Here is a 19,442-nt window from a genome sequence, read left to right on the forward strand (position 1 = left end):
ACTCTGTAATTGTGTGGAATTTTCAAAGGACAGACGTCTTGGCGCCGGCGCCTGCGTCTCACATCATACCACTCAATATGTCATATTTTTTCAGACAATATTGAACTTTATTGCTATGTAGACATAAGGTCGAAAATCGATAACAGGAATATGGCAGTTTCAATTATGTAGCTCAGTTTGTAAGCCTCTGTATATGTATTGATGAATGTATGTATGTATGTAGTGTTAGTCAATTATGTACTTAGGTACATTATGATTTACGTTTAGTTTGTACCTGTGAGTATTGAACGAACTGTTTATGCTTTAATTACTTATGTAAATTAAAATTATTATTTCTTTGAATACAATATATTGTATCAATTTACTAAAACGTACAAACACATAATACAAAAAGAAATGGATCTCAAATAAATCATTCACAATATCCATCTGAATGAACTAAACCCGGCGCTTGCGCACCTCACCTCCTCACATATGATTATAATTTTCACGTTACCCACATATTATACACCCAGGTTTTACTTCCCCACGGACCCACCGCCAGACCGAATAGACCCGCCGTCTATGTGACACAAGTGGACCATGAAATTAATTTAAATCGTTTCTAGAAGTGTATAGACAAACCTATTTACCTAGGGAATCTAGTATTTCGTAACCAAACACTGTGACATTAGATAATCCTGCTCATAAACCATAAAAACCCAGATTTGAAGAAACGTATCCAAGTTACTAAGACAGTGATAGCCGCCATTATCCCGCCTAAACCCTTCCATTGTCTCACTGTTTACCTGCAAGTGGGCGGAGTTTGCACCCTAATTACACCGCTGCGCCTACGCATAAAAAGGTCGAAAATTTGAAATTTCGTCGCAGTTCCACAGTGAGCTTCTTTGCAATCTGTGGACCTCCAGTGCTTCTCTGACCGCGTCGTCCCTCCGGACATCCGGCCCTCCTCGTCGCCCTCCCATTGTATCCCTCATCAAATTTAAAAATTCAAACGTGTTTTGATTGAACAATTTGGATATCCTAGTGTGACGCAGTGTTCTATAGCTAATATTTAGCGAAACATTGCGGCGTGCAGTAATAGTATGTTCGCATTTCTTGTGAACTACCATTTAGCAGCTACTTTGGAATTGGTAAGTTCATTTTTATTCATTTTTACTAACGACCGAACAGATCACCTGATGGTAAGCAATCGCCGCCAAACATGGACGTCCGCAACACTAGAGGTAGTGCGAGTAGAGGATTCGATCCCTTTGATATTTCTAATCCCGGGATTTCAAGGTTATCTACAGTTAATCTCGGGATGCTGAGATAGTCCCTAGTTTGTATTGGTGGATTGTACTTTCTAGAAAGTGGTAAGAAAAAGTTAAAAATATCAAAATCTACTTTTATTATTTTAAACCTACAGTTAAATCTTTAAAAAAGAAAACTAAATTATACTTCTTCTGATAAAAATTCTGGGATCGAATCCTCATCCTCCTAACTACGAGTTGTGCCACCGGCCTTTAGGATGATCCTCGATCTTGCATGATCTTCCACCAGACCCGTATAGAATAAACTTTACCCGTTCTCCCATTTTGAACTTATTAATTTATTAAATAAATAAAAATCTTTATTCGCCGAAATATGGTAGAAAAAGGTGGTAACAGTAATTATGTAGCTAAACACATGTACATTACATATTGAATATTGACACGTATTATTCTCATTGTAGGTATTGTCTTAAATCATTCATCTAAATATATAGATATCTGTCCAATTTCTATGTCGATTGTGCTACCTAGTCTATCGACTGACGAATGAGATTGTGGAACGAAGTGTCTCGAGTTCGATTCCTGGGTTTATTTCAAGCATTATTATAACACCATTCTCGATTTGTAATATTAGTCATTTGTTTGCTTCATTATTGGGACTTATGTTAATTCTCTTGTTTTTATTTATTTTAATATTGACTGTTTTGAACTAGTTTCGGCCCGTAGCTTTGTCCGCGTAGAATATTTAATAGACTTTAGAAAGAGCATTTTACCTTATTTAATTAGGGTTTTTTTAACTTGATTGTGTTTTCTATAATCCTGTTTTTTTTCTTTAATTTCTTCTTTAAAATTCAATTTTAACTTTGAGTGTCATGTTTGTTTCGATATTTTAACATGGTTTAATTAAATTAAACGATGCGCATTGTTTGTTTGTTTGTTGATAAGTTAATCGCACTTTATGTTATATAAATATAAATACATCGGTACTCTGTGATTCCTTGGGACCGGAGAAACACAAGGCTATCTGATTTTGTGTAATAATTGAATATGAGCAATGCGTGTAAGAATTACTCAAATAATTAGGGAATCCTAAATAATATAATTAGTAGGGTGTATTGACATATATCGCATTTGATTTTGATTGACAGGTAAATTAAATAAAAACCCTAATTAGTTTTACTGACTAGGGAATCGAATTCGAGACGTTTCTCCTTAAATTTGGCCTTTCTGTACTTTCTTTCTAATTAGTATATATTTTGTTTACAGTGTTATAATCTGGACAAGAAGGAAAAAGAGCTTATCCAGATGATTGACAATGAGGAACAGGGGGAGGATTGCTGGGAGGACTCGTGGGAACCGAGTGACTATGGTACGCGGCAAAACAAATTAGATTGCAGCACGCCCTCCTTTGAGAGACACGCTACTAACTACGCATACTTTGGCAGTGATTTGAGTGAAATTGATCCAAATGAAGAATCATATTACGATATCAGAGACTTTGTGTCCATATCCAGCCTGCACACGACCGCAACTGAGGACTTCATACCTAACGACCTATCTTTATTAGCTAGAAACCAGTGCATGGACGCAGCTGGTTACTACACATCTTATGGCGTACCATCCATAGACGAAATGGACGCGCCAGATTACATACTAGTTGCTGATGAGGTCGCAAATGATGGCGACCCTCGTGATGAAGTTCCAGCTGAAGGCATCGCTCGTGATGAAGTTCCAGCTGAAGACGTCTCTTGTGATGAAGTTCCAGCTGAAGGCATCGGTCGTGATGAGGTTGCAACTGAGAGCGTCGCATCTGTCTCCGACAGAATGAGATCCGGAGATTCCATTCTGTCGGAGACAAATGACACAGATTTCGAACTTGTTGATAATGAGGTCGCAGCTGATGGCGGCCCTTGTGATGATGTCGTCGCATCGCATAGAGCATCGGAATCGGACAGAATGGAATCTCCAGATTTCATTATACTAAGTACTGAGGTTGTAGCTGATGACGTCCCTCGCGATGAGGCCGCAGGTGAGGACATCGCTCCCGTTGGCGCATCGGAGGCTGACAGAATTGAATCTCCAGATTTCATTATAGTAAGTAGTGAGGTGGCACCCGATGGCGTCACTCAGGATGAGGTTGCAACCGTTAGCGTCGCCCCTGCTGACGTGTCGGTCTCGAAGAGATTGGAAACTGAAAAAGTTAAAGTGGTGTCCAACGAAGACGAAGTATCGTCATTTGAAGAAGATAGTGAATCTTCAGATGAAACTTTATTAGAAGCTGGCGACTCTTCACTTGAAGATGATGAATCTTCATTTGAAGACGATAATGAAGAAGACTCTTCCTTTGAAGAAGAAGAAGAATATTCTTCGTATGAAGATTCGTCATTTGAAGACTCGGGATGGTCTTTCCCCCCGCGGGCACCACCAGCCTACACCTTGCCTATACCGAAGTGGGTGATAAAAAAACCGGCGGAACATCCACAGTCGGTGGAAGATATTTACAAAAACCCTCGGCCAGGGCCCAGTCACGCCCCAGATTATTTTGTTCCGGCACCAAACAGATCGGATTCATCAGGATCATCTCAATCTTACAACTTTCCCTCCGAGGAGGAGAACCAACGACCAGTACCTGTCGTGTCCAACGAACCATTAAGAAATTGGATTCGTGCGTCGATACCAGATATATCAATGCCAGCAGATAGTATTTGGTTCCCGATGCCGGGACATCTGTCGAATCCAGCCAATTTTAACTTACCATCCTACAGAAAAGAATCCGTGTGGTCCCGAGACCGTTTAACCGAGACCCTGGCCCGAGAAGAACTCCTAAATCATGACCCCAAACCTGGAGAAGATAGAGTTGCCCTCTTCTTCAAACATTTCGAACTAGGCACTATACCGCCCCCCTCAAAGTGGTAAATCCACCGAGTAGTGTACAACTACTGACTTATATACATTTGTGATCATGCGATTTTAGTTAAAGACTATTTTAGGTAAGTTAGTTTACGCTACGTATGTGGAGGTAGTCTGTTCTCTTAAACACATTTTTTCATCTCAGTTTCGGTTTTAACTACAGTCTTTTAGCTTTAATATTTATTTATACACATTTTATAATTCTTTTCATTCTTATTTCAATGATTATTGACAGTGCAGACAATTGCCTGTAATTTTTTTTAAAGTATTGTTGAATACAGTTTTATTTTTTTATTTATTTGACGAAACTATCACGACAGTCAATAATTCGATAGTGGACCATTTTATTATTGCAATAGTTTTCTATGCATGTTATAGAATATGACAATATTTCAATTCATGACCAAGAGAATAGTGTTAAGTTAGTATTCGTAGGATTTAGATTACAATTATTGTAATCTTAAAAAATATTGCAATAAAAACACAAAAAAATAATAAAAATGTTAAATGTGATATACTTTTTTGGGTATCACAATAAAAAAATATTAAAACAATAAAAACGAAAAAAAAATATTAGTTTTAAATTGAATGTCATTTTTGACATTTGTTTTTAAATGATAATGACAGGATTCACAGTTGTAGGCGACGCATTGTTCCATTGACAAACAGATGTACTGATCGAATCTGCCAACCCTTAGTTTTTTACAGTATTTTATCATTTTTAACCTCTTGACTCCATTTTAATCATAATTTAATAATTTCAATTTGATTTTTTATTATACATACACAATAATTTGATAAAAAATGTAAAATTGTTTTAAAAACGTTTAATCTATCTGAAAATGTATTGATTATTACAATATCAAGTGCCTGTCAACTTAGTAATAAGAAAATCTCTTAGTTTATAATATCGTTACTCAATTACTATTATAAATAATTGAATTCGTATTTTTGTTAGCATGATCCATGTACAGGGTTATTGGTAAAATTTAATTTAACCTGATTTCCATTGTTATTATGATTCATAGCTTGCTCACGTAACTCGACGAGGGGACTCGATTAGTTTCAAGCCACGCTTGGGGCTCATAGTCATCAGTAGAAAATGACGAGAACGATCGATATACTAGTTATGTTACCTCGATCACCGTTACGTGAGTTAGCCGTCAGTTATAATGAAAACTTTTCTAAGTCTTTATATAAAAATCTATTTTTATTGTAATTTATAATTAATTTATTCAATTTTTGTTAATTATTATATCTATTGATGTCAATTTTAATTGTTGCTTATGTCAATTTTAATAGAAATTGTTGCTAATGTCAATTATAATTTAATTTACATGAAAATTGATATTATGCTTTTCGAAACGAAAAGTAAAATCTGAGAATGTGATAATTTGAGAGTGTGTGATGTATTTGTATGGTGATGCAATTTGTTTGTTTGACAAAATGTTATTCTGTGTATTGAGATTTGGAAGTATTTGTGTTTGTAGATTAGTACTACAAGACGACGGCAGACGTATATCGAAGTATCGATATTATTGTAACAACATAACACCTCTACAGACATATATTACTTCTATTTTTTCAACTGTTGTAAACTTTATGAATAACCGTGTATATTTGTTTTAAATTAATAATAATTGAGTAACCACCCCAACCTTTTGTTTTGTTTATTTCACCCTACATTAAATTGCTGAAAGTATTGTATTGCCTCGGGTTTGATTCTCGAGTTGAGCAAATTAGATTTTTTGTGTTTCTCTTTCTGGTGCACAGAATTAAATTAATAGATACAACTCATACCGTGACTGGTAACATAATAATAGGAGTCACATAACGTGCAGCTCTGCCTACCCTCTCGGGAAGTAAATGAAGCAAAGTTATGTTACTATTACCCATTACAAATAACTATGAATCCTGTAACACAAGATGTACACCAGATGTGGTTATTAGAATTCAATCTGTTAAGAAGTAAAATGCTCATAGACTTAAAATAATGAGAAAAATGGAAACTATAATATAACTTATACACAAACAACACGCGTTTTATTCCCGATGGAGTAGGCAGAGATTTACATTACACAGTACGTAAAACCGCTATACAATGTACCGACTTTTCACATTTGTGTTATAAGTCCCATGTAATAGGGAGTGAGCCTATTGACATATTATTGCCTATTGCCAAAAACAATGTAATTCAAAGATTAATGCAATCTTTCTTTTGTGCTATTTTTGCCTACAGAAGAATAGCACTTAATTTATCAAAATTGCAGCCATTTTAATAAATATTAGAATGACTACACACCATTGAATCCGTTTCAAGTCAGTCAATAAAAAGTAGGTGTCATCACACTTATATTACAAAATAATGTTTAAGCTTGTTTGTCCGTCAATTAAGAAATAACTGAATGGGTTTTGATGAAATTTGGTATACAGACAGAGTATGAGCTGATTTTGGGGATAGGATACTTTTTATCCCATGGAAATTCAGGCAAAGCTGCTGGTAGAAGTTAGTTTAATAAGCGCATCTCTTATAAACTCTGAGAATAAAAGGAGTGATGTAGATATCAAAATCATAGCTTATAACTTTTCAATAAGTCGGTACACGTAACAAATTAAAAACTGCCCGTACCGTATCCTACCATTTCTCAAAAACATATTCTAATTTGAAGGTAATAAGTAATAAATTTAAATGCGTTGTCAAATGTGTAGATAGTGTCTCTTCAGACAGAGCTCGCGTTCCGAGCTGCCGCATACCTCCATCGATAAATTAATGTTCTGATTGGTTTATTCATTACGTGTTTATATTCTATCACTGACTACTAATTACTAATTACATTTTGATTATTACAACATTTGACCATTTGACGCAACTATAAGTGCAGTGAGGCGACTGTGTGTATAGTTTTTAAGACATTGGTGAGTAATTTTACAATATTTTCTTACTTACTAGCGACCCGCCCCAGCTTCGCATGGGTGCAATGGTGATATATTATGCATGTATTATACATATAAACCTTCCTTTTGAATCACTCTATCTATTAAAAAAATCGCATCAAAATCCGTTGCGTAGTTTTAAAGATTTAAGCATACAAAGGGACATAGGGACAGAGAAAGCTACTTTGTTTTATACTATGTAGTGATATATATAGCCTTGTTATAGTTTAGGTTTAATATTCTTATAATCTACTTTTTCTTCTTTTACCTTCATGATGTGATGGTATCACAATCTCAAACTCCATTTTTTTCAATATCAGTTCTCACACAATCTATTTATTTATATTTCTGAATACATAGTAATCCAGATTAAAAATGGATCCTTGTTCATGATCCCAGCTAGTAAACAACTATCTGAAGTTTATTCTAAGCTGAATATATTATGGAAAGTGAAAACAAGGAGATTTTTCTTATTTTCAGTGTAATTGTATGTTAGATTGGCTTCTGTCAATAATTTCACCTGCGGTATTGAATAAAATAGCCTTAAGTATGTACAATTACAGACCATAGTTACCTACCTAATCTCGATGATACATTTTATACAGAACTCTTAATCGGTTTTGGTTTGATGAAGGTACAATCTATTGAAGTACTTTTGTATTTTTATTATTAAGATTTCTTTTTATTTTCTTTTAAAGTATAAATTTATATTTATATTTTATTATTTAAATCGGATCACATTATTTTATTGAATAAATTAGAACAGGATTTCATATTTATAATGATGTATTCCTCTATTAAGAAATACATTGAATAGTTCATTCTAATTTTCATTACATATTAATTGTTTTCACAATGGATTACGAATTAGATTCAAATCTAGTTGATATGTTTATAAAAAATTAACACCTGTTTGGTCTACTTTAATTATTTACTCCGGTGGGTATAACAAAATAATGATTTCATAGTTTTATGAATTTTAACGTATAATGTAATTAATTCTGTTAAGTGAATGTAAACACACATAAATGAAATCACACCTTTTTTTTGAGAAAAATATAGTATCAAGCTTTATTTTAAATGAATAAAATGTTTGAAATTTTTAATACAGGGGGTATTGGGTTTCGATTACGGCCACAGTGGAGGAACACCGGGGTGGTTTTAGCCGGTAAGAGTCCGACACACCCCCCGTTATCCCCACGGCGTGGGAAGACCGTGAGGATTTCCATCGCGTTACAAAAAAAAAACTATGATTTCTGGTTGACAGCTAAAATTAGTTCATGCCGACAATTATGTACTATACAATCCCTTCAATTGTTCTTCCGGGGTATTTTCTAAAGAGGTCACAATTTTGCGAACAAACATTTTATGGCCCACTATGAAATTCGCATTCATATTTCCAACACGACTTTCAACTTTACCACCTACACAATAAGAGCGAACTTTAGTTATTTTTATTGCGTTACCTGAAATATTTTGAGAAAAGTAACAATAGATGATGGCGATAGTATAATGCTTAGTATTTCACTTTTGTTTTATTTGCTTACAAATTGTAGTGTTTTGTACTGAAACAAATCATTTTTATTGGGGGCAGTTTGCTTTTATTTACTTTTTTTGGTGGGGTCTAGACGGAGATGAAGATTTTATTTTAAATTTACTTTTTTACGTTAGAAGTAGTGTAGTAGTAGATTAATAATTATTATTAGTTATTTAGGATTAATTATCTTATATAGACATAATCCCTTCAATAATGTTTTCAAATTTTAAAGTAATGTCATTACATTACTTTAAAATAATTTCATTAGATTATAAATATCTATGTTCATTCATTTAATGTTAAGCACATTCGAAATTGGATTCAGTGTGTACTACAACATGTTCCATATTGTTTTTCATAGCAATATGTTAGTGGAGCTAAATTGAAACTAACAACGGGATATTTACCATGTTTTTCTAGTGTTAGTTAGTGTCATTCTAGTGTTCGTGACCATGTTAGTTTAAAAACTTATATGTTAGTGGAGCATTTCCAGGAATCATAGTTATGATATAGGTACATATATTACAAGATTTTATTTAACGTGTGTGTGTGTGTGTGTGTGTGTAAAGTGGAATATTACAACTGAATTTTGAAGCAGATACATTCAAGTACAAAACACGTTTAGTATGCACGACTGAAAATGCGTAGCTTGTATTTCACATTACATAAAAGCTTGTCATAAGCTACACAAGTATATCAAAATGTTCCAGTATCACCATGAGTATATACGGAGGCAGCCCCGGCTTCCTGAGCGCGCTCGGCTGCGGGCACGCGCTGCTGGAGCCGGCGTGCCCGGGCTACTCCGCGCGCACCATGCGCCGCGCGTTCATCGTGTGGCTGCACACCGGCCAGCAGAACGACTTCCAGCAAGTCTGCAACTACTACCACCGGCTCGAACTTCTCGTGAGTTCATACATATGTGTTTCTTTTAGCGTTGCCTTGCGTTATATTTATACTTATTAAGTATATAAACGGTTCTTCGATTACTACTTTGTATGGTCAACAAACGTGTAAACTCGCCTGTTATTCTGAATCAGGGCTAAGAGGAAATAGTATATATCTTTCGTCGTTTTTTACAGAAACTTTTTTATTGGATTCACACCTATATGCTTATAACATTGACATAATGATAGTTTAATGTTATTATTTAGTATTGACATACATACATACATACATATCGTCACGCCTTTAATCCCCGAAGGGGTAGGCAGAGGTGCACATTATGGCACGTAATGCCACTGTGTACACCCACTTTTCACAATTTATTTTGTAAGTCCCATGTAATAGGTGGTGAGCCTATTGCCATATACCGGGCACATTTCCAGACTCCGTGCTATCACTGAGAAATATTCGAAAAACCGAAAAAAGCCCAGTAATACTTCGCCCGACCCGGGAATCGAACCCGAGACCCCTTACCCGGCAGTCGCACTTGCAACCACTCGGCCAACGAGGCAGTCATATTTAGTAGTGATTACTTGTTATAATATGTAGTTTATCGTATAAGTGCGTATTGAGTAATTCTCATAAGATTCTTTCTTTAACATTTCCAGGAGAACAAGATGCCAGAGGAGCAGCGTGCGGTGAGCAGGCTGCACGAGTACACCCTGGTGGTGGACACCCCGCCGTCCACCATGTTCGTGAACAGGACCTTCCCGCGGCTGTACGCGCCCGGCACCGACGCCGAGCCAGACAACCTGAAGCGGCTGCTGCAGATGCGGGCAGACGACTGCGTCTTCAACTACGACGGCTTCAACGCCATGCAGATCGACAGCACCACCACCAGGCACGACATCATCAAAGCCAGCCTCCTCATCAGAAAGTACTGCAAAGATTACTCCAAATTCCTTACAGCATTTTATCCAGAATTCCAAGACTTCATCAGAATAACTGGAATGGTAAATTCTGTCTCCAACCTGGTGATGTACATCAGGCAGAGATATCTTAAAGATGAACTGGTTCTTGCGCTGTCGATGCCGAAGGACCATGCCTACTTGAACATTAAGGCTGGTCCGAGGGCAGTCGAGAAGATGAACTTCAGACGGCTGATCAGGGAGTGCAGGAAAGACGAGGCTTTCCTCTTCAGCGCGGAGTTCAATAATCCGAGGAAGTCTCCCGTCAAATTGGAGGACCTCCCCACGAGCGTGCGCTCCTTCATTTACGGTATTTAACATGGCATTTGATAATCTCATTAATCATGTAATACTTTAGTTATAAGTTTGTAAAGTCCTACTTCGTTAGGCGAGGGTAATGGGATATTTTTATTTTGTAGCAAAATTTACTGCCACTACAGTACCTGGTTGTATACTACTACCTACTGATTATAATTATTAAAGCTAATTATGATATATTTAGACTTAACTACTGACTTACATATTTGACTTTTTACTTTTCTGATCAGGCACTAAAGTGGAATTGAATTGTTAAGTCATGTTCTTTGGGAAAGGCATTAGTTGTAAGAAAAGCATTCACATTTTGGTGGCCTCTATCATCCAAGTAGAACTTGTATACTATAATATAGTTCCTCTGATATATCTGAATAATCTTATTGTTACCTTTCTAGTAAAGAATAATGTCTATTATATATTTTACAAGTTCACTATGTATGTATTGATGTGCCGTTACTTAGCACTTCCAATAATAAATCACAGATGGCGCTGTTCAGTAGTTTATACTGAGTACAATTTTGATTATAATATTTTTATACCAAGTTTCTTTCTTTTTATAATTATTTTGACATGTGAACATACTGTACTTATGTGTATTTTGATAATTTTAAGAAACATGTTTTTGTGTAAAATACGGACATTAAAATTGAATGTGACCAGAACTGACGAGTCTTTTTTTATCTAACTTACTAATTTAGCTACTACAACAAAAACTAATCTATACATAATATATCAAAATTTTTAGACATAGTTAATATAGTAACAATATTAATTAAAATTACCTACATTTATATTAGTAGGAACCTAACAATTACTAAAAATATATTTAAGCTAGCAACACTAAACTTGAACTTAAATATTTTATCTCTGGCAACAAAGCAGCTGTCACACGGAGGGGTGAACGTACGGCCAAGTGACATTTGTCATAATCGTGATTATCACAGTCAAGTCGACATTCTTCGCACACACGACAGCGTGGAACTTGTTTCAAAATGGAGGACCCGATGTCAACGCCAATAAATACAGTATCGAGGGAAAACCTCACAGTTTTAATAGCTAATAACATGTTGAATAATTCATTGGAGTTCAACTCCGATTGTGATTCGGTAAGTTGTGTCATATTTATTTTGTTTTCTGTTCCATGCTCCTGTCATTTGTTTTTTTAAAGTGTAACGAACTTTGTTTGTCTGTCTTCTGTTGTTTTGATATAAATACTCGTATGTTTTGAATATTCAAGGTCGTAGTGATAGCAGTTGTTCTATTTATAAAGTTAGTTGTGTTTAGAATAATGTTATGGTATTAATTTTAAATGTTAAGGAAGAATAGTCGTGTTATTTTTTTTTCTATCCATGTCCAAATTGTGTGGTGTTTATTATTAACTAGTTTTTGTTCGCGACTTCCTCGATAAATAGTGATTTCTGTATTAATTTTTATAATCTTGTCTATTTAATATTTATATGTGTATTTTGTCTTAATAATTAATACTATTTATCTTCAAATATAGTTCACAATTTAATGCCAGAATATTTTAGTAATATTTAATAGTGTAGGTACTTTTAAATCTTTATAAGTCCATAATACTCTTTATCTCCAAATATAGTTCACAATTAAATGCCACAAAATTTAGTAGTCATACAGTTAAAAAAATGGCTCTATTAGTTCCCGTGTTAGATTACCTGTCCGTTAACAGTTATTAGTCAGTCAGGTAGTTCTGACTGAATGGTCGGCGGTCACTTTGTTCTGGGTCTTGAATGGTATTTGTGGGATCACCACTGCTTTCAGAATGAATGGTACCTTTATTTACCCTAGGTCATTGGGCTTTTGTATGGTTTACTAAGATGTTTACTAAGGAGAAAGGTTTTATGCCAGGAAATTTATATTAAGGATAGTTCGATTTAATACAATTTGTAGGACATAAAGTACAATACGTTATTCCTATTATTTTTTTACGATAACTTAAAGCCCTCATACAATGTACCTGATAACGCAATATGATCCTTATCACAATACAAATAGAATTCCAAATCGATATCCCAGTCGTAGATGAATCGCAAATTCCACACTCGTGTTACGTATTTCCTGTTCATATTGTTACCATGTATTGAAATAGTGGACGAATATTAAACTCGCCACACACCGCAACACTCGTGGTGCTAATACTAAATACTAGTGAATGCTGTTATTACTTTATAATTGTGGTCTATCGATATTCCTGTTATTGAAATTGTACCACCGTATTAATCAGTAGCCGCAGACCAAATCTGTGGTGTCCATGTATGTATGTATGTGTGTGTGTGTGCACTGTATTAGTTAGCAATATATCGTTGCCGAGGTAGAAGACAAAGCGAGTACATAAACTAGCGGCAGCGTATAAACTCGCAATGGACACAATCTCCCAACATCTATCACGATCTAAAAAACTACTAACAACATAAATTGTGACCGAAAAACTATCCTTTCCCAGATGGAGACAGATTCACCAATAAGAAAACCGAGCGGGCAACCAATCAGCAAAAAGCTATTCCATTCACCGATGGCTGAGAGCCCTAACGAACCCACATTCACTTGGAACGCGGACCGGAGCAGAAAGGCGAAAAAGCGAAAACAAACACTCATACCCGATAACACGGAGAGGATCAAAAGAGCGTATGTGAAGGAGTGCGACAAGGACGGCTACAGCCCCGACGCACGGGGGGGAATGAGAAAGAAAGTTTTAATCAGCCTCTTCCACAACAAGGAGTATTCTATGGATTTAAACAGTTGAATTTAAAATTAGAAGCTTTTGTTTAACGTATATTGGCAATCTAGCGTATTGTTAGTGGGCGGGCATGTTAAATATTTGCGCGGTTTATTGGTAAACCGATATTTTGATAAGGGTCACAGTAATTAATGAAATACCCTGAAGCCGGTGTGGGCCGGCCACTGTTCATATTACGGGACATAGTTTAAGCTAGTGCGGCTTTATGGTGCCTCGTGTGTCGAGACCTTACGTCTCATGGGCTTTAAGTAATACGAGACTGAATTAATATTAATTGCTCGATTAGATTTAGTCAATCATTGTTCTTCCAGTAATTTAAGGACACACATATCGTAGGTAATAAGTAATTGGTAACATTATGTTTCATTATTAAAATTAAATATTGAATAAGGTTTTTTTGTAAGTAGATTTAAGTAGCATAATGCATGTGGAAATATTATTATTTTGATAAGAATTTAATGAAATGTGCCATCATATCAATTTACTGAATGTAATAACGAATTTATTAGTTCAATATAATATTATTAAGTGAAATACACATTGTTTTATTTATTATTGGATTGGATAGGTATAAGCTATCCTTTTGAAAGACATAAGTTGACGTCATGATATTAATACCTATGTCATACCCACAACAAATTACAAAGTCTATCGTTAGACTTCTAAGAATGTCCTTATAAAACATTCCATAAGTACTGCATTGTCCAGCAAGACACAGCAGTAAGATCCTGAATTATACTATAATATATTAATTATTATAATTAATAAGTATAAGGATATCGATATGGTGCCTTATTACTCTACGACATACAGCTTGCCTAGTCGGTCTTTACGACATTCAAATCTAAATAAGAATGTACATTTTACGACGTGGTAATGGACTAAACAAACTTTCACATTTATAATACTAGTGTGATATAGTATTATAAATGTGAAAGTTTGTTTGGATATATGTCCATCAATCACGCTGAAACTATTGAACATACTTTCATGAAATTTGATATCAAATCGGGGTATGAGCTGACTTGGGTGATAGGATACTTTTTATCCCACTGGAATGCGGGCAAAGTATTTTCAATTTCAGATTCTAATTTTAAATTGAAGACACCATTCCGATGAAAGAACTACTAGCATTTGCTCTCAAATCAAACAACTGATGCAACCAGTATCAACACCATCGTTCCACAAAGCCATACAGATCACTATCTACCTCCACAGCCAGTATCGAGGCCTGTCAGCATCCCTCCATACACAGTCTGTGAGTGTCTGTCACTCCCGGAGTATCGCTTCATTTCCCTCGGGACCTCCTTTATAAGCACTCCTCTTTCACGGCAGCTTGTTATACTAATGTATAGGCGTTCAATGGATCCGTTGTTACATCACCACTGTGTTTGATCCTCACTAGGGCAGATGGCTGATTTCAATAAACGATCTTACTTCAAAAGTCTTAGCATCGGTCTTGATATTTGACTATAAAACAAATATCAATCTTAATCAGCGCGACTGAATATGAGCCTCTAGTATTGAGGCTTGAGACTAGACGAGTTTCTCGTGAAATAATTACGTGAGTAAGCCGAAAAGTATAATAAATAATTAACTTAAACAAGTAATTTTGATTGATCTATATTGGTTATTAAAACTGGTCGAAGACAAAAGTAAGAGAGAATACGATGCATGACAATTGATTAGCTTTCCTTTTACTTACTTAGGTCTGAATAACTAGTAAATAGTGGCTGTTTCATTTACCCATTTGTAGACCTCCGCCTACTCTTTCGTAAAAGAGTATGGTGTTATGTCCGAATGTAAGATGCTAGTTCCAAGTAAACCTAATAATATTTTTGCTTGATAAGAAGATCAGACCGAGGATTTCCAGCTCGGACGAAGCATTATTGAGTTTCAAGATCCCGAGACTCTCGATAGTGCAATGTGGCACAAGTCCGTTTCGGAGCACTATCAGAAATAGACTTCGCCACATGGAATACCTAGCGCCTTATATAACTAAATGTTACTCTAGCCTTAAGTCTAGTTGATATACGTAAGAATCTTATTAGCGAATACTAAACACAATTGTAATATCTATGCTATTACTGAAATAATAAATTGTTTGTAAGGAAATACTTAAAATTATAATTAGCACAATCTGAAAATCGATGACACCAATTTGTGTTTACGGTTAACCACCTAAATTACTAGCTACTTTTGGCGTAAAGAAGAGACAGGGATGCAAGTTACTTTAGTACTTATTTATATAATTTTGCTACCCACTGCTCGGTATTAGTCATAGCGTGAAGTTTTATAGCCTTTCTCGATAAATGTACTATCTAACACAAAAAGAATGATTCAAATCAGACGAGTAGTTCCGGAGATAATGATACCTATATATTTACATAGACATACTCCGTCCCATAATAATCTCCCATTATGTATAATAGCAACGTTATACCATTCCCAAATCCCGCGCCGCATTACACAAGCAAATACAGAAACCGCGACATCATCGCAAACGAATACAAACGCATCAGTTTCCTATCTATATCCTTAGCGTGAGTTTAGTGAGATCAGCAGTATTGCAGTAGGAGCGCGGATCTTGGATCATAACACGGCACCTCTCGTATTGGCCAAATAATGTGACAGGCACGTTCGCCGACTTGTTACAACTTGTCCCGCCGAGACAATACTTCCAGTTTTTACTTTAAGCTTTTTAATGGTGGTTGGAGGTTTTAAAATTGAGTTTGTATAGGTGCAGGGGGTCGATGAGAAAGTGTACCTATCTAATACTATTTACTTAGATTATTAAAAAGATTTAATTTTTGAAAATGTTGCAACTGAAAATCAGCAAGGTAAAAATGTCTTCTTAAATTGCTTGTTTGTTTTAAAATACAGATATTTATTCATTAGTTTAGGTAACAATTACGGGTGGTAGAGAAAGTGTAACTAAAACTCTTTACGCAAATTTTTCAAAAGATTTAATTTTGGTAAATGTTGCAACGGAAAACCAGCAGGTATTCTTAAATTCCTATATTTTGTTTTAAAATACAGATATTTATTCATTAGTTTAGGTAACAATTATGTAGGTTTTGAGATAATATTCCAATACTTAAAGGCAAAGTTTAATTTCAAAATTATACAGATACGGCATTGCCGCGTTACGGTGAGTCGTAGGCTCGTAGGTCTCGCTTGTAGTAACTTTAGTCTTTATTTCATAAATTTATTAGTACTACTAATAATGGCATTGGTGTAAGACTTACCTTTAACAGCACTGAGTTTGTTGCCAACCATCTGCTTCGCCACGAACGCCGCCATCTTGCCGGTTACTGCTTTACGCCTTCAACTGTAACAACACAAACATGTTAATTAGATACCGGGGCTCTAGATCGAAAAGCACGGGGTCATTTAGTCAGTATGAGTGTGACACTTTCTCTCGCCTCGCCCAATGCGGGAGAAATCATTCGATGATTTTCCCCTCTCAAAAAGTACTTGGTACACAATAATTATCATTGAAGAAATTTGGCCAAGGTTTTTATTAACAATGTGAATATGAGGTGTATTGTGTTTGTACACGTTTTTACAGTAATCATTAGTTATTAAATTGGATACCTTAGAGTTTATTGTTTGTTCTTCTATAATATATAATGATATAAATAAATTATACTAATGTACTAAATTTAGAAGACTGTTGATGATGTGAAAGAGTTGTGTAAGATTCGTAGCAATAGGCATTCTATTGTCTCTGCCTATTGCACCATGGGAGACAGGCGTGAGGTTATCATACACGTAAGTACTTTGGTAAGAGCAAATACTAGAGGCATGACCACTGACACTTTATATTCTGGTTGACGTGCAAAAAGTGCGGTCTTAATATAATTGAAATAAATTAGTTTCATTTTGACTACAACAAAATAAAAGAGACTGGTAATAAAACCTTCTTCCTGTAGCTTAGTAGCAAGTACGAAATAATCCACTATGATTTAAAGAGATTGTAAAGAAATGAATTAAAAATGTTAATTAACGTGCCGAAGCTCATAATACTTCATTATCGCGTAAAAAGAAGCGGTTTATCGGATATTGGTTTGATTAAACAGCAATCAATCGAGCGCTGGATTACGCTGTAAGCGCTGAAAGCGATTTATTGTTGGGTCACAATTAAAGATATCTAGGTCCCAATGTACTTTTTGTTTTATTTAAATTCCAGCGGCTGAGGGATTGGGGACAGATGCTCATTCATTCATCGGGAATTTTAAGCTGGTGCTTTACCTACAGGCTAGGTATATTTGAACTGAAAATGTAGACAAATTAATACCTACGTTGAGTGAAACAAATTCTGGATTGGTTTATTTTTAATTTTGACCTTTGGATTTTTTTTAAAGTTTTTTTTATATTACGTTATGTGCAAACCTCATCTTTTTAAGTCGGTTTAAAATACCGTAAACCTCCTAAAAATACTAAGCACCAAGCTGAAAACCACATCAAGGTCAGTTCCGCCATAAGCGATATAACCGTCTATTAACCGATAGAAGTACCATAAATTGCTATGAAACATTGACTACTTAGGAACTATACCTTCTATAGTTTAAGACTATCTATACAAACTAGTTTTTCTTCACAATCACATCAGTATCTAAAGACTCCCAGCTGGTGGAATATCACTGAATTCCCATCTTGTTCTTTATCCTCCAACTACATATATACCGGCAGGTCATAAGGTTCAGATCTAGATTTCGTGGAGTAGAACGATTCAGTAGTAAATCACTTTTATAGCGGAACTTTATGATCTAACATCGCCGCGGCATCGCAACCACTGGCCAGCAGATCAACCTACACCTTCTTGTTCAATTTCTTTATACGATTTCCAACTTTAAGCTCAAGTTATAAAGTTGAAAATGTAATGTAAAGAAATGGGGTAACTTGACCTACTGTCCACCAGAGGGCAGGCTCATTACGGACGGAGAGTTTTCTCTAATTGCTACAAACTAATAAATGGTAGGATTTTTACTTTTATCCAAGAATTTGTTTGAGAACTCATTAATTAAGCACTTGATAAGATCTTTTAAAACTTTTTTTTTATAAAAATATGCCTCGGTGGTTGAACGGTGGTAGTTTGTGTCTAAGTGAGATTGTTAAAAAAGGAGTAACCAGGTAGGCAGTACCTATAGGTACAGAATTATTCAGTAAAATCTATACTATATACTATATAATATAATATACTATAATATTATAAAGCTGAAGAGTTTGTTTGTATGTTTGTTTGTTTGTTTGAACGCGCTAATCTCCACAACTACTGGTCCGATTTGAATAATTATTTTTGTGTTGAATAGTGCATTTATCGAGGAAGGCTATATAGGCCATAAAACATCACTGACCAATAGGAGCCAAGCAGAGCGGGTGAAACCGCGCGGAAGTAGCTAGTATACTATAAGGCCGGCAACGCACTTGTAACGCCTCTGGTGTTTCGGGTCCACGGGCGGCGGCGATTGCTTACCATCAGGTGAATCTTCAGGGACTATCAATTAAGTAGTACATTACACACGTACGTAATTTGTATTATAAGAATTATAATTATAAAAGGCGTGATATTGCGATAAAAGTATTGAATTTGACTAGTAGGAAACTAGCCTATTGTAGACGTAATCCCAAAGTCCTAAGTAAATGTTCATAATTCCCAAATTGGAAGTGAAGTAAGTTCGCTCGAGTTGGGACCCAGTACCCCCCAGTACCCCACGTTCGACCTCATTAGTGTTTTAGGCCGCGCAGTCGAGTGCCTATCGCCGTTACACTTTGGAAAAGGTTTCCCGAAACGTAATCCGGAATTAACACAGATTTATTTTTAGTTCTTAAAAATGGTATTTTTTTCAGGAGTCTGTAATTAGATATTTTCGTTAGACTGA

At 35.5% G+C, this 19,442-nt stretch overlaps 4 protein-coding genes across 8 annotated transcripts in view; 3 read left to right on the forward strand and 1 right to left on the reverse strand.

Moving 5' to 3' along the window:
• Positions 1-19,442, reverse strand: part of LOC118270737 (complexin) — a 218,712-nt gene that overhangs the window by 64,177 nt on the left and 135,093 nt on the right. For all 5 annotated transcript variants that reach the window (XM_035586497.2, XM_050698119.1, XM_050698118.1 and 2 more), the window contains one exon: positions 16,806-16,888. In XM_035586497.2, coding sequence (XP_035442390.1) covers positions 16,806-16,860 — 55 coding nt within the window. In that variant the 5' untranslated portion in view covers positions 16,861-16,888. The remainder of the gene's footprint in view (positions 1-16,805; positions 16,889-19,442) is intronic.
• LOC118270735 (uncharacterized) lies at positions 531-5,919 on the forward strand. The gene is made up of 2 exons (XM_035586494.2): positions 531-1,133; positions 2,520-5,919. Exons 1-2 carry the CDS (start codon positions 1,086-1,088, stop codon positions 4,167-4,169), a joined length of 1,698 nt encoding a protein of 565 aa, XP_035442387.2. The 5' UTR covers positions 531-1,085; the 3' UTR covers positions 4,170-5,919.
• Positions 6,863-11,461, forward strand: LOC118270736 (uncharacterized). The gene is made up of 3 exons (XM_035586496.2): positions 6,863-7,079; positions 9,345-9,537; positions 10,185-11,461. Exons 2-3 carry the CDS (start codon positions 9,352-9,354, stop codon positions 10,800-10,802), a joined length of 804 nt encoding a protein of 267 aa, XP_035442389.2. The 5' UTR covers positions 6,863-7,079; positions 9,345-9,351; the 3' UTR covers positions 10,803-11,461.
• Positions 11,713-14,091, forward strand: LOC118270738 (uncharacterized). The gene is made up of 2 exons (XM_035586499.2): positions 11,713-11,905; positions 13,264-14,091. The coding sequence occupies exons 1-2, from the start codon at positions 11,792-11,794 to the stop codon at positions 13,561-13,563; spliced, it is 414 nt and encodes a 137-aa protein (XP_035442392.1). The 5' UTR covers positions 11,713-11,791; the 3' UTR covers positions 13,564-14,091.

The sequence above is a fragment of the Spodoptera frugiperda genome, chromosome 13, assembly GCF_023101765.2.
Source record: "Spodoptera frugiperda isolate SF20-4 chromosome 13, AGI-APGP_CSIRO_Sfru_2.0, whole genome shotgun sequence".
In the NCBI taxonomy this organism is placed as follows: Eukaryota; Metazoa; Arthropoda; class Insecta; order Lepidoptera; family Noctuidae; genus Spodoptera; species Spodoptera frugiperda.